At 56.4% G+C, this 20,819-nt stretch overlaps 9 protein-coding genes across 9 annotated transcripts; 5 read left to right on the forward strand and 4 right to left on the reverse strand.

The window, feature by feature from the left end:
* Nucleotides 1-83: 83 nt before the first annotated feature.
* BBK36DRAFT_1107671 (ribose-5-phosphate isomerase) lies at nucleotides 84-1,058 on the forward strand (the record flags this gene model as incomplete). Its single annotated transcript, XM_024889279.1, has 2 exons — nucleotides 84-504; nucleotides 616-1,058. 2 exons carry the CDS (start codon nucleotides 84-86, stop codon nucleotides 1,056-1,058), a joined length of 864 nt encoding a protein of 287 aa, XP_024754306.1.
* Nucleotides 1,059-1,470: 412 nt separating this feature from the next.
* Nucleotides 1,471-2,576, reverse strand: BBK36DRAFT_1176219 (ras-like GTP-binding protein; the record flags this gene model as incomplete). The annotated part of the gene is made up of 6 exons (XM_024896006.1): nucleotides 2,514-2,576; nucleotides 2,414-2,439; nucleotides 2,249-2,337; nucleotides 2,048-2,162; nucleotides 1,646-1,924; nucleotides 1,471-1,526 (listed from the first exon to the last, which is right to left on the reverse strand). The coding sequence occupies exons 1-6, from the start codon at nucleotides 2,558-2,560 to the stop codon at nucleotides 1,471-1,473; spliced, it is 612 nt and encodes a 203-aa protein (XP_024754307.1). The 5' UTR covers nucleotides 2,561-2,576.
* A 684-nt stretch (nucleotides 2,577-3,260) lies between these two features.
* BBK36DRAFT_16596 (P60-like protein) lies at nucleotides 3,261-4,656 on the forward strand (the record flags this gene model as incomplete). Its single annotated transcript, XM_024897778.1, has 2 exons — nucleotides 3,261-3,415; nucleotides 3,474-4,656. The coding sequence occupies 2 exons, from the start codon at nucleotides 3,261-3,263 to the stop codon at nucleotides 4,654-4,656; spliced, it is 1,338 nt and encodes a 445-aa protein (XP_024754308.1).
* A 435-nt stretch (nucleotides 4,657-5,091) lies between these two features.
* BBK36DRAFT_1155768 (nucleotide-binding domain-containing protein) lies at nucleotides 5,092-7,220 on the reverse strand (the record flags this gene model as incomplete). Its single annotated transcript, XM_024893863.1, has 2 exons — nucleotides 5,092-5,108; nucleotides 5,162-7,220. 2 exons carry the CDS (start codon nucleotides 7,218-7,220, stop codon nucleotides 5,092-5,094), a joined length of 2,076 nt encoding a protein of 691 aa, XP_024754309.1.
* A 1,260-nt stretch (nucleotides 7,221-8,480) lies between these two features.
* On the reverse strand, nucleotides 8,481-10,297 carry BBK36DRAFT_1108720 (uridine kinase; the record flags this gene model as incomplete). Its single annotated transcript, XM_024889393.1, has 8 exons — nucleotides 8,481-8,964; nucleotides 9,025-9,256; nucleotides 9,336-9,405; nucleotides 9,484-9,569; nucleotides 9,634-9,676; nucleotides 9,731-9,875; nucleotides 9,938-10,065; nucleotides 10,142-10,297. 8 exons carry the CDS (start codon nucleotides 10,295-10,297, stop codon nucleotides 8,481-8,483), a joined length of 1,344 nt encoding a protein of 447 aa, XP_024754310.1.
* Nucleotides 10,298-11,994: 1,697 nt separating this feature from the next.
* Nucleotides 11,995-13,289, forward strand: BBK36DRAFT_1132862 (hypothetical protein; the record flags this gene model as incomplete). The annotated part of the gene is made up of 3 exons (XM_024892044.1): nucleotides 11,995-12,192; nucleotides 12,405-12,600; nucleotides 12,807-13,289. The coding sequence occupies exons 1-3, from the start codon at nucleotides 12,116-12,118 to the stop codon at nucleotides 13,287-13,289; spliced, it is 756 nt and encodes a 251-aa protein (XP_024754311.1). The 5' UTR covers nucleotides 11,995-12,115.
* Nucleotides 13,290-13,743: 454 nt separating this feature from the next.
* Nucleotides 13,744-14,540, reverse strand: BBK36DRAFT_1207057 (hypothetical protein; the record flags this gene model as incomplete). Its single annotated transcript, XM_024897369.1, has 3 exons — nucleotides 14,278-14,540; nucleotides 14,117-14,221; nucleotides 13,744-14,053 (listed from the first exon to the last, which is right to left on the reverse strand). Exons 1-3 carry the CDS (start codon nucleotides 14,460-14,462, stop codon nucleotides 13,744-13,746), a joined length of 600 nt encoding a protein of 199 aa, XP_024754312.1. The 5' UTR covers nucleotides 14,463-14,540.
* A 200-nt stretch (nucleotides 14,541-14,740) lies between these two features.
* On the forward strand, nucleotides 14,741-15,417 carry BBK36DRAFT_1165473 (hypothetical protein; the record flags this gene model as incomplete). The annotated part of the gene is made up of 5 exons (XM_024894782.1): nucleotides 14,741-14,788; nucleotides 14,847-14,861; nucleotides 15,045-15,195; nucleotides 15,268-15,333; nucleotides 15,392-15,417. The coding sequence occupies 5 exons, from the start codon at nucleotides 14,741-14,743 to the stop codon at nucleotides 15,415-15,417; spliced, it is 306 nt and encodes a 101-aa protein (XP_024754313.1).
* Nucleotides 15,418-16,735: 1,318 nt separating this feature from the next.
* BBK36DRAFT_140258 (hypothetical protein) lies at nucleotides 16,736-20,622 on the forward strand (the record flags this gene model as incomplete). Its single annotated transcript, XM_024897467.1, has 4 exons — nucleotides 16,736-16,798; nucleotides 16,865-16,895; nucleotides 16,990-17,430; nucleotides 17,495-20,622. The coding sequence occupies 4 exons, from the start codon at nucleotides 16,736-16,738 to the stop codon at nucleotides 20,620-20,622; spliced, it is 3,663 nt and encodes a 1,220-aa protein (XP_024754314.1).
* Nucleotides 20,623-20,819: the final 197 nt, after the last annotated feature.

A 20,819-nucleotide genomic window follows, 5' to 3' on the forward strand; every position in this document is an offset into this window, starting at 1 on the left:
TCTCAACCCTCACTCTCACAGCACCGCCATCACCAACACTCTCATTCTCATTCTCAGCCTCACACTCACAAACCCACCACACAATGGCAACCCCAACCCCCACCACCTCGGCCGCAGCCCTCATCGAGTCCGCCAAGAAAGCCGCCGCCTACCAGGCCGTCGCCGACCACCTGCCCCCAACGGCCACCTTCGTCGGCATCGGCTCCGGCAGCACCGTCGTCTACGTCGTCGAGGCCATCGCCGCCAAGGGCCCGGCCTTCTCCGCCGACATGACCTTCGTCCCCACGGGCAGCCAGTCCAAGGGCCTGATCCGGGCGGCGGGCCTGCGGCTGTGCAACCTCGACGAGAGGCCCCTCGTGGACGGCGTGCCGGTTGCGCTGGACGTTGCGTTTGACGGGGCGGACGAGGTGGACGAGGATCTGAATCTCATCAAGGGGGGCGGTGCTTGTCTGTTTCAGGAGAAGCTTGTTGCTGTGGCGGCGAGGAAGTTTATTGCCGTTGCCGGTATGTCTTAACCGCCCTGCCTGATATATATATACACATATACATATCTTTCATCATGAGTTGACGCGATTATTTTGACATCACGAGTTTGACTGACACAACTCTGTATAGATTCCCGCAAGCGATCAGCCAGGCTGTGCACAAAATGGAAAACCATCCCCATCGAGGTCCTCCCCCTCGCCGCCCCAGACGTCCTGAGCCGCCTCAAGGCCATGGGCTCCCCCAACCCCGTCGTGCGCTCCGGCCTGCCCAGCAAGGCCGGCGAGTGCGTCACCGACAACGGCATGTGGATCATCGACGCGCCCTTCCCGCCGCTGCTCCTCCCCAAGGACCTGACCCCGCAGGTCCAGGGCAACGGCGAGGACGGCGTGTGGGAGATTGGGAAGCTGGCCGAGGAGCTGGTCAGGCTGCCCGGCGTCGTGGAAATCGGCCTCTTCCACGGCTTCAACGGCGTGCAGGCCGTGAGCCGGGGCAAGGAGTTCCAGGCGCAGAAGCCGGTGGCCGCCTACTTTGGTACACCCACCGGCGAGGTCCAGGTGCAAACGGCGGCATAATGGCACTTCTATAAAGAAAAAAAAGAAAGAAAAAAAAGAAAGAAAAAAAAGAGTAGGGAGCCAAATACCGTAAAAAACATGCATGGACGGGACAAACAAGGTCACACTGACAATGACGAGCGGCAAAGAAAACAAAAACGCCGGAGAGCTTCATTAAGCACGTTTAAATTCATTATTAGTATGTGTATAAACGATCGTGGGCACGTTATCCTCGTTGCAGTTGGCAGGTATTATACAAGTCCCATGCACGCGCCAAGCTTCGAACTGATATCCTTTGTTTGGGGCATTCAATGCATTGTGACCGCAGAGCGACGCTGAAAGGGGGATACTGCTAGTCGGTTTGTCTTTTTTGTTTGGTCTTGTCGGGGGCGTTTCGAACCTCTATCATCACGGACTCCAAGAGCATCTTTGCTTAACACGAGCAGCCTTCCTGAGGGGCCTGTGTTGTGTTTGTCCGCACATCAATCACTGCAAAGGGGGAACAAGAGTTAGTCGGATTGACATCAAGAGTACCCGCCCCCGGACAGACCGGCATGACCTCTGGTAACACATGCATATGTTGAAGAGAAGATGAGGGAGAGACTTACTTTGGTTGGTCGCCTGGGCAGCGGCATCGGACCCCTCCATGCCAGGCAGCGCCTGTGCTATCCTCTTGAAGAGGTTCTGTACGTTGTGGCCGAGCTTGGCGCTGGTCTCGACAAATCTCAGCCCCTGTCGCTTGGCCTCCTCCTCTCCCTGCTGGGTCGTGACCTCTCGCTTATCGTTCAGATCGGTCTTGTTGCCCACCAGCACGATGATGACGTCGTTTCCTCGCTCTGCCCGGACGTCGTCAATCCACTTTTTGGTGTTTTGGAATGATTTCGCATCTAAGTCGGGAGTAAAAGATGTGGTTAGTCCCATGATATGCACCTGGTGGGGCCTCACCGCGAGTTTGGGGGAGTTCTGGCGGTGGGGGGGGGGAAGAAAGCGAAGAGTGAGGGCTTCCATACTAGAGATATCGTAGACGACAACGGCAACGCTCGAGTCACGGATGTATGAGGGGATCAAGCTTCGGAATCGTTCCTGTCCCGCAGTGTCCCACAGCTGTAGTCGTACCGTCCGGTCCTCGAGGTACATGGTCTGCCCACCCCCCGGGTTGTTAGCTGAGGTTCGCCCGCTGCCGGCAGCTGGTGTGGAAGAGACGGCCGTACCTTGGAGAGGAAATCGATGCCAATGGTTGCCTGGTACATGTTGTCGAACGAGTCGTACATGAACCGGGTGATGAGAGACGTCTTGCCGACTGCGTCGTCGTAGACTCGGTCAGTTCGCCAATGCCAGCAAGATGCAGGGTGGAGCCGGGACGAAGAATCACATACCGCTTTGTTCCCCCAAGAAGACCAGCCTGGAGAGCAGAATCACCGTTAATGACTGAGGGGACACCGGGCCAATGAAGCAGCAGCAGGCAGAGTCACATACTTGAACTTCTTCAAGGGGTTGTTGTAGGATCCTCCGGTCTGCGCCATGGCTGCGTGTCGTGTCCGTGTCGTGTATTATCGTGTAGTCAAGTGGCGTGCGATGCTGGGAGACAAAGGTCAAGTCTGCCGAGTTGTGCTGCTGGTCTGGTACTGGTAGAAAGAGGGCAGCAGCGGGCGTCGTCCAATTGTGCGCAAGCTGTGAATCGCCGTTCGTATCGTCGTCTCTCGTGACCCAAGGTGTGAGTGAAAGCAGCAAGCCGTCGAAAGGAGGTGACAGTTGGACAATGACCGCCACCAGCGTCTCTCCAGCTCAATAAATACTGGCCAACAAGAGCCACTTTGGGCTGGCCAGCAGTGCAGTGAACAGTTCATTCGGCCTCCGCAGAAGCCCCGCTAAGGCATTTGATCCCACCAGACCGTTTCTTTACACCGTCTGATTGGGGACTTGGCGGGGGAAGGTATGCGCAACCTCAGGCACGCATGCTGCACGCACCAGGGACGAGGTACCGTCTACTCCGCCGCTCGCGGGACACACAAGGGACCATTGAAAACGGCCACCAACTCCAGGGCCCCACTAAAAAATCTCGAAAAGCTGCTGATAAGATCTTTTGCGACTTGGGACAAGACAGCAGAAACAACAAGCCGGTACTATTGATCTCGGATTTTACGCCTCAATTCGATCGCTCATCGACTCGCTTGGTTTGCGGCAGGACAGAGAGAGAGAAGAAGAAGGATTACACAGAAAAAAATGCCTGTTCTTCGGTCGGCCACCGCCGGCTCAGGCGAGGCCCCCAAGCAGTTCACCCAGCCCTCCAGAAAAGGCAAAAAGGCATGGAGGAAGAACGTCGACGTGACAGAGGTCGAGGAGGGCCTGCGAGAGCTCAACAATGAAATCATTCGAGGGTACGAATGACTCTCGTCTACGTCGCAATCTGTGCTAACGTCTCCCTCTCTCTCACAGCGGCGTCATCCGAGAAAAGGCTTCCGAGGATATCTTCACCATCGACACGGCAGGCGACTCCAAGATCCCCCAAAAGTTCCCCAAGCACGTCAAGAAGGGCCTCAAGGCCGACGAGATCATCAACAAGCGCTCCGCCGTGCCCGCCGTCTCCATGCGCAAGCGCCCCGGCGACAAGACGACCGACGGGCTCGTGTCCGCCAAGCGCCAGAAGACCGACTGGGTTTCGCACAAGGACCTCGCCCGGCTGAAGAAGGTGGCCGACGGACACCACGAGGACACAATCGCCGTCAAGGACGCCTCGTTCGACCTCTGGGACGCCCCCGCCGAGCAGCCGGCGGCGGTCAAGGCCCCGACGGATTTCCTGCCCGAGAAGACGGAGCCCAAGGTCCCCAAGACCATGAAGCAGCAGCCGCTATCCCTTCTCGCCAACGGAAAACAAATCCCTGCCGTCCCCAAACCCACCGGAGGATACAGCTACAACCCTTCCTTCCCTGAGTACGAGTCCCGACTGGCTGAGGAGAGCGCCAAGGCCATCGAGGCCGAGCAGAAGCGCCTCGCGGCCGAAGCCGCCGAGGCCGCCAAGCTCGAGGCCGCCGCGCGATCAGCAGCCGAGGCAGAGGCTGCCGAGCAGCGCGCCAACATGTCCGAGTGGGAAGAGGACTCGGAGTGGGAGGGCTTCCAGTCGGGCGTCGAGGACGAGCGGCCGAGCGCCAAGCAGCCCAAGCGCAAGACGCAGGCCCAGCGGAACCGCATCAAGCGCCGCAAGGAGGAGGAGCAGCTCGCGCGGCACAAGGCCGAGATGAAGGCCCGCCGCGCGCAGGAGCAGCGCATCAAGGAGATTGCCGCCGAGGTGGCCGAGAAGGAGAAGCAAAAGGCGCTCATGCTGGCGCAGCAGGCCGCCGAGCAGCAGGAGGAGGACGACGACGGCGAGATCAAGGAGGAGAAGCTGCGCAGGAGGCAGCTGGGCAAGTATAAGCTGCCCGAGAAGGATCTCGAGCTGGTCCTGCCCGACGAGCTGCAGGAGTCGCTGCGGCTGCTCAAGCCCGAGGGCAACCTGCTCAAGGACCGGTACAGGAGCATGCTGCTTAGGGGCAAGGTCGAGATCCGGAGACACATTCCCTTCAAGAAGCAGGCCAAGACAAAGGTTACCGAGAAGTGGACGCACAAGGATTTTGTTCTGTAGACAGACTGATATTTTCTTTGTTTTACTTGTTCACCTGCTGCATATTTGTCTTGGGGGTTTTTATCTTGTTGTTATTCTATTTGTTGCTTGCTTCTTTCTCGGTTTACAAAACAGGCATTATGAGATCATGGCGCCATAATACTGCTCAGAGCACAAAAGGAGGGCTGCTGCATGAAGACGCTTTCTTCCAGCTATTTATTACACAATAAATGATATCAAAACGCATCGAAAATGCAAACAAATGTGCCTAATTCCCTCCCCCTTGTCCAGGTGCCAGCCCCCCCTCCCTAACAAAACACCTTGCTCCCTGCTGGGAATCTAAGATGTGCCTCCGTCTGACAAATCTTTTTGCTCGTTCTAACGCTCATAAACACATTGTCCAAGTCTTCTACTCATGGCCCTCCAGCGCCCATACAGCCAAGCATAATCTTCGATTTAGAAAGCGACGAGATCTGGAAACAGTCAGTATTTGGGGGCAATGAGAAAGACGAGAATCAAAACATACCTCTACCAAACAGCCCTCGCTTCGCCCAGTCCATGGCCATCAAGCTCCTCGTCCTGAAGCTCACGCTCTGCGCAAAGTAGACGGACCTCCAGGCATACACGGCCCAGAGCCCGCCGGCCATGCTCCAGCCCTCTCCCAAGTCGAACACGGCCGAGTTTCCAATGTACGCCAAGCTGCCCAGGTGACGGTACTCGAAAGCCTTGTACACGGCGGCATCCAAGTCACCATCTCGAATGTCGTTCGCCAGCATGGCCTCTGAGATCTTGGCCAGCTTGTTGAACTTGTGGGCGAGGTACTGTCCCTGCTGGTGGGCACGCTGTGCCGTGGCCGGGAGCGACGTCAGCTTGCTGTCGATCTGCTTCAGGAGCTCCCTAAGCTCGCCGAAATCGAGCGTCCCCGACTGGTCCTTGTCAAATTCATAAAAGAGTTTATCAAGGCGCTTGAGATGGTTGATCGCCTGCGGAAACCGCTTCTTCACATCGGCAGCAACGTTTCGCCAGTCCGAGAAATGCAGCTGAAGTGACTCCGGCTCGATCCCACGCGACCAAGCCAGCTTGCGGAGAAAGCTGACGATGCTGTCGGCAACGTTGTTCTGCACAGTGGCGCAGTCACCAATGGCATAGACATCGCCGAGGGGAGCACCGTTGAGGCGGAGGTGAGTGTCCGTTTCCAGCGCGTGTCGGTTCGTCTGGCTGGGACCCAGCTTCTTGGCCAGTTTCTGCGACAAGGCCGTAGGAGACACGCCGGTAGACCACAGACAAAAGCCTATAGGCAGCTCCTTGGTGACCACGGTGCCATCCTCTTGCTTCTGGCTGAAAATGATCTTGTCCGCCTGGACCTCCTTGACTCGCGAGTTGGTAAGCACCTCGACCTGGTCGCGGGCAAATCGCTCCTCGGCGTACTTGGAAACCGTCTCGTCGTAGGTGTTTAGGATATGGCTTCGGCTCTGGATGATGTGGACGGAAATCTCGTTTCGCAGCAGACGAGGAAAGTGTCGGGTAAGATCCTCATTCAGGAGATCGAACAGCTCAGCGGCGAACTCAACGCCAGTCGGACCACCACCGCTGACGACAAAGGACAGAAGCCGCTTGCGTTCCTCGTCCGTGGTTGTAGGCAGACAGGCGCACTCGAGGTTCTGAATGACCTTGTTTCGAATCATCCGGGCATCATTAATGTCCTTGAGGAAAAAGGCATTCTCCAGCCCCTTGACGCCATGAGGGTTTGTTGCTGAACCGACGGCAATGACCAGCTTATCATAAGGGACGTAGAAACGGACCTCCTGTCCCCTGTGATCGAGCTGGGATACCTCGACAAGCTTGTAAGAGAACTCGACGTCTTCCGCCTTGGCACGTATGAAGTGGCCGTGGACGCGGCTCAGTATCCTTCGAATCGGCTCGACCAGAGAGCGCAGCTCCAGTGTTCCCACAGTAGCCGACGGCAGCATGGGCGTGAAGAGGAAGTAGTTTGTCGGAGAGATGACGGTGACGTGGTAGTCGTCCGGGTTCAGGTCCTTGAGAAGCGCCACGCCGCCCCAGCCTCCGCCGAGAACCACAAGCCGGGGCTTCGACTTGCCGCTGCTCACGTCGTCGTCGATGAAGACCTCGGCGATGGGCAAGTTCTTGGGCCCGCCGCGGCGAGGCTGGAGCGCGAGCTGCGAGACGTCAATGTCGCTCTGCGTGCCGTGTTCCTTGTAAGTGCTGGCGTCGTAGAGAAAGAAGCCAAAGATGCCGGTCCCCACGACGACACATGAGATTCCAAGCCACGCCGCCATCCGGTAGAGGAAGTTGAGCACCCATGACCTGGGCTGGGGCAGCGGCTTTCCGGACAGCGCGCGGGAGAAGACGAGGCTTGGGGAGCGAGGCTGTGGCTGAAGTCGTTCGGTCGATTCCGCTGCCGGAGTGCTTCGCGTACTAGTTCGGGAGTAGAGCTTGGAGAAGGCGCGCAGCTGCGCACATCTCGTCGAGCGGATGGCCGTTCGGGAGCTGAGGGAGAGACGCTGCCTGCAGGCGCCGCTCGCTGCCAGGCGGAGGGACCCCAATTGCGCTGAGGCCAGTGGCATCGTCAACAGCAAGTCAATGGAGTCGACGCAGTTCCTTCATGGGAGGCCTCGAAGGTGTGCCCTGCTGCCAATTGGCGGATTGCAGGGAGTCGGACACGAATCGGCTAGCACAGGTAAGGTAGTAACAGCTTGTGTCTGTCACCCTGCTGGCCGAGTGATGCTCTCGTGAAGCTGCTCGTGGTCGTACCTGGTAGCTATGAGCTGATTGTCGCACGGGGCAGCCGAGTTGTGCTTCCTCGAGACGACGCCTGATTGACCTTGTGGGAGTGAGAGATTTAGACGGAATGGCCTGCCTTTGCAATTGACATACGAAGCTTAGTCCAGGTACTCGTACTACTAAGGTATATAAGGTATGTGCGCTATTATACTGAGGTGGTGATATGCCGGGCAAAGCCCATGGCGTCATAGGCTCGAGCAAAGCACACTAGCCGGCGTCCAGGCCCCCACTGAGTCTGCGGTTAGGCCTCGAGAGCGGACCAGGAACGCCGCCCGTTCCAGCGTCAAGGAGCTGCAATTATCTAATGGTGATGTTAAGCAGAAGGAAGACGGCTGAGATGCAATTGAACATCACTGCTAAAAGGCCACTAGACGACTGACTACATTACGTGCCTGTGTTCCGCAAAACTGGACTAGATACTCCGTGAGGGCTGATGCAAGGCTGATCATGAGAGATGAGGCTATGATGCTCGTGAGACAAGCAGGCACTAATGAGAATGCCCGGGACACAAACTGAAAAGGCTAATACTAGTAGAACTGGAAAGCAAGAACAGAGAAGAAAAAATTGAAAGTAGCCGACTTGTGCTTCACACGCTTGACAGAGATTGGCCGAACCTGAGGCCCAACGCAGGCGAGTCATCGGAGGCCGGAACTCGGCTCTTGAGCGTCCGCCTCGCGGATATGTCGCGGATGCCGACGTCGGTTTCCCTTCGGGAGCTCCGCCGACAGGGCGGACGTGACCAGGGCCCTAATACATGGCTCGGGGATGCTACCGCTTCAGTATATCTCATGCAAACAAACGGCTTTGCATGTAAAAGCACCCATCAAACACCGTTGCTTCACAGCGCCCTGCCTGGAAATTGCAGGCCATCATGCACACAACTCGTCCACGCAGTAAACATGCACGCATGTCGTTGTCATCGGCGTCAACGTTCGAGTAGCAAGCACTTGCGATGCGAGCTGGCCGTCAAGAGTGTGATTCACCCAGTCGCATGTCATGTGAATAGGGTGGTATAGTCATTAGAATGGCAAGCCGCTCGCTGCTCAACAACGGAAATATCTCTTTTCCACCCAGCGCTGCTCCGCGTGGGGCAGCAGATTGCACACCACGGCCGTGATCTCTGGGAACACCGTCATCAACCTGTGCAAGCCAACTTTTCCGGCGGAATAAGTGGCCAAGACGATACGTTCCAGGGCGACGCCGTGGTCGACGAGGACTTGAACAGCCATAAGAGCTGCTCCTCCGCTGGCCATTTGTGTGTCTAACAAGAGCACGCTCTCATGCTCGTGGATATCTTCTGGCAGGCGCAGGTAATGAAGCTCTGGTTCGCCGGTTGAATAGCTGGATTGGATCAGAAGCCGTCCCGTCCTGCAGTCCGGAATCGTCTTTCTGAGAGCTGGCTCAAAGGCCGATCCTCCCCGGAGCACAATCACGGCGCTGACCTCTCCCTTGGGGCATAAACCGTTGTACTTGTAACCCGGTGGCGTCTCAATCGTTGCTTCTTCAAAGTGGACGTTGTTCAGGGCCCTGTCATCAAGTCAGCATGCATCGCCCTTGATGTCGCAAACATGCCCTGGTTCGACCTACTGTTCAATGATCAAGGCGGCAAGGCGATCAAAGTAAAAGATAAAGTCTTCGGCTGACGTGTCGATGTCCTGGAGGATGGTGTTCATGAATTTGATCTGAGGCCCTTCGCTCATGACTACGACACGGTCGGAGAGAGGCTCCTCCTTGCCCTTGGCCTCCAGTCTGGCCAAAGCCTCGCGGTGGTGAGTTGACTTTTCAAACAGCTTCTTCTCGATGAACTGAGTCATCATGTCTTTTCGTCATTGCTCAACATTAGCCGAAATGTTCCTCAGTCTGAATTTGCCTTATCTTCGTGGTGAACATGAACTCACCAAGCGCTACCTGATTCTCGATGCCTCTCGGAATGATAATGTCTGCCACTTTGCGCTGTGGCTCGACGTACTAGTTCACACGAAACGAGCTTCAGTAAGCGAAGAGTCCCATACTGAGACAAGTTGCAGCCCGAATGGAATATCTCACCTTTTCAAAGTTGGGCTTCACAAAGGCGAACCACTGCTTTATGCAGCCCTCGACGTCTCGCCCTCGTTCCCGGACATCTCGAACAACTGATATAGATGATGAGTACTTGCATCTTCGTCGGCATCTCTACGGACAAGGGAAATGGCCTACTTCTCCTCGACAAACAAGTGTCTGCATCAGCCTCACAATAGATCTAAGAAAACAAGTCAGATCCAATACTGTGGCATCGTCGGCGAGGCTGGCATACTCCCATATCGCATAGCTCACGGACCCGCGGGTCGTAGAGGGCAAAGATGCCTTCCAAAACGAGGACGTGCGGGGAATAGATGGATGTGGTCCTCTCCAGTCGTGCGTGATGAGCGAAAGAGTACACCGGAATCTCTGCTCGCTTTCTAGAAGGGTAGGGTCAATGAGCATGTCCGGAACAGGTGCATCGGCGGCAGGTCATCGTTACCCAGCTTTCAAATCCCGTAGAGAGCTGATGAGGGCATCGAAATCAATGGCGTCTGGTGAGTCGAAGTCGTATTCGTTGGCAAAAGCCAATTTGGACTGGGCAGGGGTCAATGTCTTATAGAACGAGTCCTGGACTGGTCGTTAGCCACGACAATCCGAGTCCCGTTGCTTCTCCAAGGGGAGTTCATGCCATGGAAAGAATGACAACCCAGGGCAGGTTGAGCTTCTTCACAATAGTCTGAGACAGCGTCGACTTGCCGGAGCCCGAGCTGCCAGCGATGGCAATGATGCTCACGTCTGCCCATGGCGGAGAGTAGTAAGCTCGCTTCTGAACCGTGACATGGCTCTCGAGCTGCGACATTGCTACCGCCAGGACAAACGCTGGCCCAGACTGTGACTTGGGCTTTGGACCGACAGGCCGTCGTTACGGGTGAAGAGCAAGCAGAGGTTACGCTTTTGCTTTTATCCTAGAATAGGGTACAAGAGTTGATCAAGTGGGAAGTGGCTCGCGTGATCCACCCCGTCGGTAGTGGCCAAGGCGAGTTTTTCTGTCGGCGCCAGTGATACCGTAAGGGCTGCTGCTGAAAGCCAAGAGCTGAAGGCGGTTTGCGAGAACAGAGGCGCCAGGACCGTGGAGAGCACGAATAAGGGGAGCAGAGCAGAGGACAGCTGCGGTGAAGCGGACGACGATCGATAGATAGTGGTGAACTGACGGTCAGCGCGCAGGACAAAATCTTATCGGGCTGCACTGCTGTCTTTGTGTGGCTTTATGGCCCGGCAACCCACCTGAATTGAGGCTTCGAGGGCGTGGCACGGAGATGCCCGCTCGACAGCTTGGCCCGCTAAGATAATGGCCGGATCGACCCCATCCAGGCGACGTGTGAGGCGCCTGATAGGTCTGATAGGGCTTTGGTGAGGCACAGGCACCGCACCGCGCTGCAGCTAGTAATAAGCAATTGAAGCATGTGCCGGCCGGGCTAACGCTCACATGGTCGGCAGCGTCTAAACAGGGATGGATTGGGCAGAGATCGAGGAGGCCTTGATGTGAGGCTGATGGCGGACCGACATCTTTAGTTAGACTGTGGTGGTTGCTGAGCTTTGATCAGGCAGCCTTGTCTCGTGCTCCCTGAGAGGCTGCCAGTGCCTGCTCAGTCAATGGCTTCAGGGCTCCTTCCCGTCCCTCTGGCTGGCCAAGACCCGAAGCTGTGGCTGCCAAACTGGGGGAGAGGAACCTGCCCCAAGAGCCTTGAGGTATCCAAGTACCTATCGATACCCAAACGCCACGACCTGCGGAATCCAATGATCTTGGGCGTTTTGCGTCTTAGATCCAATCCAATTTTATTCGAGGTCCTGCTGCTCCATTGACATCTGACGGAGTGCTCCGACACGAACGCTGTGCTAATACAAACCTTGCTGCAGCAGACCTGGTCTTGGAGACTCCAACCCCCTGAACATGCTTGACTGATATCAAGGGCCCGATATACTTGTACCATCTACAGCGTATCCGTCCCAGCCACGAAGCCTCTTACCGTGGATGTCTGAACTCTTTTCCTCGTTGAAAATTTTTCCTCTGCTTTTTCTTCCCGTCTTCCACTCATTCACCTTCCATCACAGAGCCCTCGGGATAACGCGTTCCATTACGTTACAGATGGGGTCCTTTGACCGTCGCGTTATGTAAGCTGCCTCCCCCACCAGAGCCCTGAGGGCAAATGCAGCCGCAAAAGCTACTGTGGAGCGTCTTTAAGCCATCTGCGCCCCCTCATTGGCCCGTCCGTCCGCCTGTGAACGGGGCCACCCACCCTCCAAAAAGGGCATCTGCTGCTCCTCCGCCGCCGCTGAAAATCGCTTCCTTTTCCTCATACATACCAAACTTTTCCCTCGTCTCTATCTCACCTCCCGCCACATCCAGCCCAGCGTCAGCCTCTTCGCGAGCCAGCGGTTTCCACGACTCCGGCCTGCCAATGCGCTGAAACGGTGGCATCTCCGGCTTCCTCCTTGGCTGCCCGCGCACGCCATGAGCCTCCCATTGCCCGCATTTGTCGCATCTGCCGCACTTCCGCTGCTGCCTGACTGTAACTAGAGCTGCTGCCGACTGTCTGCGGGACAGCCGTTGACCTCCATAGTACGGTCTTTCTCTTTGCGCCTTGCACCCCGCGCCATGTCCTGACTCTCTGCGCAGATGTCGTCGGCTTCTACAGCTACTCCGGCTAAGCATGCCTTTGAGAGGCGTGTTGAAGGGGTCAAGTCTCCCAAAAAGTACGTATAATTCATCATAGTACTCTTCTCCCCTCCCTAGACACGATGCTTCCTATATGATGAACACGATATCAATGGGAATCTCTCCGAGAAAACTCCTGCGGAAAACCGATACAATCTTCTTCTTTGCCTGAACCCTACCGAAGCATCCGTCTTTCTTCCGCCATCTTCCTGCTATTCTGGCTGGTACAGGTTTACTGACTGGTATCCAGTGATATTAATGCTTTGATTTTGGACTATTTGACCATGGAGGGCTACCCAAATGCGGCCGCAAGGTTCTCGAAAGAGGCAAACTTGCCGCCGCTGCAGGACACCTCGGACATTGAAACGAGGCAGGAGATTCAGAACTGCATCCATAGTGGCAACATCCAAGCTGCCATTGAGACTCTGAACGAGTATGATCCTGAGGTAGGTTCTGATCACTGTTGCCGCGGCTCCTTCCTTCACCCCTTCATGATTAAAACAAGAGTTTATACATGCACCACGCATATGGTCGGTTTACCGGCCCGTGATGAGAAACACCACTTTTTTATGATACATTACCTGGTCCTGCCTCTGCATCCTGCTCTCTTCTGGCTTCGACATCAGTACATCGTTTCTAACATGCGATTCAGATTCTGGACGAAGACAATGCTTTGCATTTCTCTCTGCTGCGCCTTCAACTCGTCGAGTTAATCCGAGCATGCAATGCATCAGGAGGAGATATCAGCCCTGCGCTGAAATTTGCTACGGAGCAACTCGGTCCGCGGGCTTCCACAAATCGCCTCTTTCTGGATGATCTGGAAACAACCATGGCCCTGCTTTTGTTCAGCCCTGACAAGCTGGAGCCGCAATTGGCAGCCCTCCTTGACCCTGGCCTGCGTCGTGAAGCCGCAGACAAGGTGAACAAAGCCATGCTGGAAAAGCAGTCGATCCGACGTGATGCTGCCATTCGTCAGCTCGTTAAGATGCGAGCCTGGGCAGAAAATGCGGCGCGTGAGAAGGGAACCAGCCTTCCGGACCGTCTCGATATCGGATTGAAAGGTGAAGAGCCCTCAAACCAGCCCTGGCGAACCTACAACTCCGAGAACGGACATGAACCCATGATGACGACCTGAACCATTGAATGATGCTTATGAATACTACGCTCCCCGCCAAACCCTCCTACCTTACAAGGCTTCTACTATAATGATAATTGATGCGCATGATGACACGTATTGTTTGTTACAATATGCCACATGGAGCAGTACACGCAGGCGCACCCATGACGCCGAATGTTCCGCTCAACAATCATCATGCAGCTGAGAAGGAAACTACAGAATGCGTGAAGCAATGGACTACTTGCACTAGTAGTAGCGATGGAAAGAATGTTCTCTAGCTACTCTTTCTCCCATGATTCTAGCTTGGTAGAGCTGAACAGCTTGCCTAGTAGCGTACAGACCGAGTCAAATAAAGATGAGCAACATCGTCACAAGTCCTCCAAGTCCTCTTGACAGACCACTTCGTGAATCAAAAATCTTCGATAACAATTTCTCTTCTAATAATCAGACAAGGACAGGCATATCCAATGCCTTACTTTGTCCGGACGTGCTTCAGCTTGTTGGGCGTGTAGAGGAAGTTGTTTGCGTAGGCCTTTGGTGTGAACTTTCGCGAGTTGGGCTCCTGGACAAAGTACTCGTAGCCCTGCTTCTCGGCGAAATGGATGGCGTCCTCCTTGGACTTGAAGTTGATGTGTGTTCCCTGCATGAAATCTCCCGAAGACTGCCATCCGATCAGCGGGTTCTCCCATCGGTGTCCCTTGGGCAGGATGTCCCAATCCATTCGCCAGCGCTCGCCCCTGAAGTCGCCAGATTGTGTAGCGGGCTTGGTCTCCTTGTAGATGCTAATGTCTGTGTCAGAAAAGACGTGGATCGTGTGAGACGAGGTGGCCGAAGGTCAAACTAACCGAACTGTCCGGGCCTGAAGTTCGATAGGAGCACCCGAGATGGTGGCGGCCGCGAGGACGTCTTCAGTGCCGTCCTGCACACGCTTGGGGACCGGAGTATATGTTCTGCATCCCGGTCAGCCTCTCATCCTCATCTCCAACCCAAGGATCGCTTCTCGTACGAGGTGGCCTTGTCGTTGGGGGCGTCGTAGTCGGGCTGGTTGGCGGCGCCGGGCATCGCAGGAACAACGTCGGCGGGCGAGTTCACAGAGCTTCCAAAGCGGCGGGGCACCGAGGCCAGCGCGATCCGCGGGCGCACGGCATTGCGCAGCAGGCGGGCGGCCGACTGAGTTCTGAGAGACGCCATGGCTGGAAGCAATTCCCGTGGTTTCTCTCGAATTGAAATTGGGAGGCCTTTTTCTTTGTCCGTGACGGTCGCTTGCGATGGTGGTTTGCGGCGAATATGTTTCGGGGCGACGGCAGAGAGCGCTGATTGGGCGGTGCGGAGCGATGTTTTGCCGAGAACGAGTGCTTTTCGGCAAAGAACCTCTTGCGCTGCTGCGGATCGTGTGAACGTTCAAATCCAGCGATTCCTCAACATTCCGCCCATCTCTGTCGAGCGTCTATTCCTCGTTATCCGACACCATGAGCTTCGTCACTCGCCGAGCGCTTTCGACGCTCATTCCTCCCAAGGTGAGATCTGTGGCGGCTTGTGGGGGTGCCTGACGTTTTGCTAACGGAGAATATGTAGATTGCCTCCCCCAAGGTATGATGCCATCCCAGATGATTCGAGAAACGACGCCGGATTACGCATGTCCAACTTGCTCGAAAAAGCGCAATCACGATGGAGGAGAATGGATTGTTGTGCGAGGAAGACGGACTGCGAGGCTCTGATCGGACGACGTGCGGGACAATGGACAACTGGCTAACGAAGGATCCTCGATGCTAGGCAATTGGTGCTGCTCCTGATGCTCTGCGCATGCAGCGTGTCGTGAGCTTCTACGAGAAGCTGCCCCGGGGTGCCGCCCCTGAGGTCAAGGCCAAGGGTCTTCTCGGACGCTACCAGGCCAAGTACTTTGGCAAGAACGCTTCTGCTACTCGTACGATATACCTTTGCCAGGTCCAAAGCCTCAGATGCGGGATTCAAGCTGACATGCCTCGATTTTGTATAGCCATCGTCCACGCCCTGCTCTTCCTCATCGGCATTGGTTACGCTCAAAACTACTACTTCCACCTGCGTATGTACTTGGAGCTGTCTGTTCCGGTTGGGTAATCGGTAGCTAATGTCTGGAATAGGTCACCACAAGAACAATGCGCACTAAAGTACTATGGATGGTTTGTTGACGCCGCTCTTCTCGAGACAACGAGTGGCCATGTAAATAGACTTAGAACGGTGCTGTGTATGCCCACGCCCGGACTTCCTTATGTACTATCAGACACGCATTGAATACTTGTTCTCTCTCCTATTCGATGATGTGAGTGGTGGACAACGCTGAGCCCTGGCCGGCCTGCAGTTTCATCCGACGCTGGCCTTGTTCTTCTGCCTCTGGTCTCGGTGCTAGAAGGTACAAGCATTGCGGACAGAGGATCCCGAGAACCTCGAAGGCAATAAAGCATAAGTGTGCAGCCATGCTTCTTCCACTGAGAAGTATAAAGTGTTATTCACTTCCTAAGTTCATATTGCCATGGTTATCAAGTTCCGTCTTGGTCGTGTGACTGGTCTTCACAAACACGGGCAGCAAGTGAAATGGAAACTGATCGACCGTGCCATGAGTCACTCGGTAGAGGATCTGCTGATGCTGACAGCCTGGCTGGCAGGAGGAACAAAACGCCTATTGGGGGATGCTCATATCGAGCTTGATTTCATCGCAATAGAGCCCAGCAGTAGCAATTGTGTTTGCCCGTTACCATTCTTAGTCTCAAGCTCCCGGGTCAGCATTCAATCGTCATCCTCTCCCGGCACATGCGGTGCAAAATTCGCAGACACTGTGCAGAAGTTCGTGCTACACCCAGCCGCCCTCCTCAATAGCACCACGGCGCCTGAACAATAGGCCCTATACTGGTTGCGGGCTGGTCAGCTTGCGGCTGTCCTCAGCGCTCTCACAACGGGGGCTACAGTGGCTTCAGTGGCCGTTTGGCCGCGCACGGGCCCCCCGATCAGGCGGAACTTTCCCACTCAGCGCTAGGCCATAACCAACGGCCTGCAGCTTCGAAAATCAGGTCGCTTCCACCTCACCATCACGATTGCAAGCAAATTGCAGCCGAAGCCTCACGAGCACGGCGACCCATCCCGACGACCCCTTCCGCCGACACCGACCCTCGCTGCGAGGCCCTGGAAGAGAGGACTCACCCCCCGAAGTCTCCGCTGCACCGCCCGCCGCCGTCGCCTGTATTATCTCGAGAGCCATCGGGTCGTTCCACTCGCGATTCCAGCTCCCCCTCCTCTGCGTCTCCTCCTCTGCCCTCGTCGATCCCACGCTGCGGCCTTTCTCTCGGGTGCTGCTCAGGGCAAACGAGCACACCGCCAGGCCCTGTTCCTAGTCGAAACCCTCGAGAGGCGATTTGGTTTCCGCTCCCGTGTCTGGCTAGAGTTCGCATCTTACGATTCCCACCGGCGCACACCTGCCACCACGACGGATGATGGCCACGGAGCCCTCCACCGACAACTCAGCTGATGTGTTTGCCTCGACTGAACCGCAATCTGTGAGGCGCCTCGATCTCTTCCGCTGCGGAGCTTGCGGGACGCCTCTGTAGTTGGCGTCGACGCAGTTCTGCTTTTCGGCCCCCTCCTCTCATGGGTGTAACGGGAGCTTTGTGTGCTATGAGCTGTGCTAACCTGATGTTGCTCCATCCGCAGGCGTCCGACTCTCGACATGGCGAATTGGAAGCCCCAGCTGTAAACGGAGGCTCTCCGCTGCCAGAAGATATCGCAAACAAGCGCATCACGAATGTCGAGGACCAGATCAACTCTGCAGACGTCAGCGTGAGTGGGGGATCGGACACCGAGGCGTCGCGCGCAAAGGATGGCGAGAAAGGCATAAGCCGCGCTGGCTCCTCGGCGAAGAAGCCGACCACGTTCAAGGCCGTCTCGGTCAACAAGACGTTTCTCGCCTCCAAGGCGAACCCCAGCGTCTCGTCCAAGACCAGCGACAAGCCAGCTGCGGGCTCGAGTACCCCGCCGACCGGCTCCGCCACCTTGTCGATATCACGACCACGGTTGGTTGCAAAGTCTGGTAGCGGTACCGGCACCTCGTCTCCGCGGTTCTCATCACTGGCGAATGGCGGGAAGCCGGCTGCTGCACCTGATCCCAATGCTGTGTGGAACAAGAATAGGCGTATGTGACCCGACCCCAGGTTTTGGCGAGCCCAAGCTAACCCGATCTCCAACTTTTGTGCTAGCGACTCCAGCCCCCGAGCCAAAGAAGTTCACCGATGAAGAGCTCAAAAAGTATGGAATTCACATGGCTAGTCGCCTGAATGAAGAAGATACCCAAGGGCAGAACAAGTGGGCGGACATTGATGACGACGATGACGACTGGGCCCCCGAGGTCATCACTTGGGGAGATGGCACGAAAACCACTCTCCCACATCCCGACGAGACGGCAAAGGCAGCAGAGCGTGCTGCCTCGGAATCAGCCAAGGAGGCTTCACCAGAGAAGCCCTCCTCTCCCGCGCCCCCGGCCACCACGAGCACTCCAGTGCCCAAATCTGGGGGCCTTCCGTCTGGAAAGGGGTTGGTGCTTAAGAGCGCTGCTCAAGAAAAGCCGGTCCTCGTTGCCAAACCTCCAGCACCGCCGGCGCCTGCCAAGTCACCGTGGGCTACCTTGCCGCCTGTCAAGAAAGCATCACCTGGAGTCATAGAGTCGGCGCATCCGCCGCGCGGTTCTCTGCGAGATTCATCCTTCGCCAGTAACATGACTCCTCTACCACATCGAGATATGGGGGCAGACGATTATTCTCGCTCAACTTGGAGAGACAGGTCGTCGTATGGAAATAAAGAGCTCTTCAACTCTCGGTCTGGACGATATGAACCTGTTCCCGATCGCCGCCCGTCGATGCGTTCCGACTCCCAGACCAGGTATCCCGCCTTGCTACAGCGTGGTGGACCTCTACCAGACCACCCAGCCGAGCCCTCTGCCGCGTTCCAGACTAGTCGTACTGCCCCGGATGCGCCATTTGGACGACGCCGCGGATCCTCCAATGTCAGCGGTGGCAGCGGATCGTATTTACAGCGTCTGAGCAAGGGACATGATGGCCATATACCGCCCGGCCCCGAGTTTCTCGGTGTCCGGAGAGGCTCTGCGGCAGGCTCAGTCCTGGAGAGTCCTGTATCTCCTGTGGCGGTATCAGTGATGAGTCAGGGACAATCAAGACACCAGCCATTACCCGATGCAACTTCACGACCCTCTCCTGGAACAAGCTACGCCGCTCCTCATCATGGGAACTCTCACCCCGAGCAGCCTGTAGCACCTCCCTCTCATCGGCTGGAAGATGACATCGAGTTTCAGAAGAAACTGATGCGTGAGGGCATCGAGCAGGCTAGGAAACGCCGGCAAGAGGAAGAGGCCCGCGAGGAGGCTGCACGCCGAGAGCGTATACAAAAGAAACTAGAAGCCATGGGGCCGCCCCCTGAAAAGAAGACTGAGGCGAAAGAGGCACCCAAGGAACAAGGAGCGAAACCGGCGCCGAGCCAGCAACCGGCGCCCAGCGATCAAACCTCAGCACCGCCCACCGCGAAGGCAAACCATCCGCACCAGACAGATTCTGGTAGGAATGACGCAGCCGGGGTACCCCATATCGAAAAGCCCGGGTTCGGCCACAAAGATGCCCCATCAACAAGCACCGTCCCGCCGGCGGGACCGGCGAACAGGCGGCTATCTCATAGCCAGGATGCGGAGCCTACCAGTGTCTGGGGCAGCCGACCCGATCGATTCTCTTCGTGGGCTGCCGGAACGCCACGGAATGTTTGGAGCTCCCCGGACAACGACAACGGACTTGGAAACGGCACCTTCAACCCTCAACTCAGCCGCGTAGCTGGCGCATCTGCCCAGCCGGCTTCAGCCGGTAACGCCCCTGCACCTATTGCTCCTCCCACCACCATTCAGTCTTCGCACAACCGCAACCAGGTCCCAGCTCCTATTGGCTCGCGTGCTGCGCGATATGGAAACATGGGCGCTGAGCTCGCGAATAAATGGGTGTCGGCCGTCGTTGAAAACGACAAGAGGATGAACGCGGAGAAGCTGGCTGAGCGGACAGGCCGTGAGCGTCAGCTGGCCGAGCGTGGAATCTCGGTAGAGGATGCCCAGCCCACGATCAAGGACACATGGCGCCCCGTTCACATTCCGGGCGATGGAACCAGGCGCGCGGTGAGTTCTAGCGAGCCTCAGTTAAAGAACACGGAGGATCCCATCATGGGTGGCCAGCCCGGCGTCCTTGGAAATGGGGCCGGCAGCTCTGTCTTGCCGCCGAACGGCCCAACCACAACTCCTCAGTCGCGGCCCTCTCGGTTCTTCCCCACGAGAGATGTACGCGCCGAGGTCGGTACTATTGAACCGCTTCGTCCCTCTACGCCGTCTCCTCCTCCGCCCACGATGGAAGGCCACCCGGTGTATGAAGGAGACCACACGCGTCCTCATGTCTCATTACCCAAGCCGCAACCAGTCGTCAAGCTGCCTCCCGCCATGCAAGCTGCCCAAGCACTGCAAGCCAAGGCAAGTAACCCGTGGACCAATAGGGCGCCCTCGAGAGAGATATCTCGCGCTCCCATCCCTCATGCTTACCCTGCGCGACGTGTCTCCGAGACGTCACAAGGGAACTGGCAAGACAAGATTAACAACCTATTGAATGGTGGAAAGGCGTCTCCGCCGAAACATATGGGGATCGATCCCTCCAGTCGGAATGCGCTGGATCACACGAGCCACCAGCAGCCTACAACTGTGTCTTTGCCTGCTGCTGTAACAGTACAGCACACGACGACGGAAAGCCCGCAGACGCTTACCTCAAAGCCCATGGCTGAGGAGTGCTTTGAAGAGCAGGAGATGGGCTCTCTGCCGCGGATTAGACTTCCGCACAATGCACCCGAAGCAGCTTGGCAGCCTGCCGCAAGCATCAAGCCGATGCCAAAGAGATTCTATGTACAGCCGTCTGTTGTCGAACCATACTATTTCCACCCCGAGGTTGCTGGCGGCGGAAATGCTGTGAGAATCTACTTTCCTGGGATGAGTGAGCCTAGGACGGCCACGATCCCATTCTCTGCAGCGAGAGGCGGCGGACGAGGAAGCCATAGACCGTCCTCACGACACCGGGGCGGCGGTCACGGTCCTCGTGGTGGTGGTGGAGCAGGAGGAGGCGGTAACGGCAGCGGCAACGGCAATGGGAACAGCAAGCGGGAGTTTTCCAATAGCTACGGAGATGCTGCGAATCCAAGCAGCGGCAGCCGTGGCAGCCGTGGCGGATATCGGAGTCGTGGATCGGATAACTGGAACCGGTTCTCACAGCCTCGTGAGCAGGGTTCATCGTCTAATTAGATGAACCCGTCCTATATAAACAATCTTTTGACCGACCTTCCTGGGATATGCTGGGAAGGGAAAGGGTCACGGCTGGTTCCTCATGGGACTGGCAGAGCAAATGAACACACAACCCGTTTTGCTTTTTCTCCTCTTCCCTTTTCGCACTTTGGCTTTTTTTTTCTCATTTGACCTCTTTCACGCTGTGAGGCCCATTG

This window comes from Trichoderma citrinoviride (genome assembly GCF_003025115.1).
Source record: "Trichoderma citrinoviride strain TUCIM 6016 unplaced genomic scaffold BBK36scaffold_1, whole genome shotgun sequence".
In the NCBI taxonomy this organism is placed as follows: domain Eukaryota; kingdom Fungi; phylum Ascomycota; class Sordariomycetes; order Hypocreales; family Hypocreaceae; genus Trichoderma; species Trichoderma citrinoviride.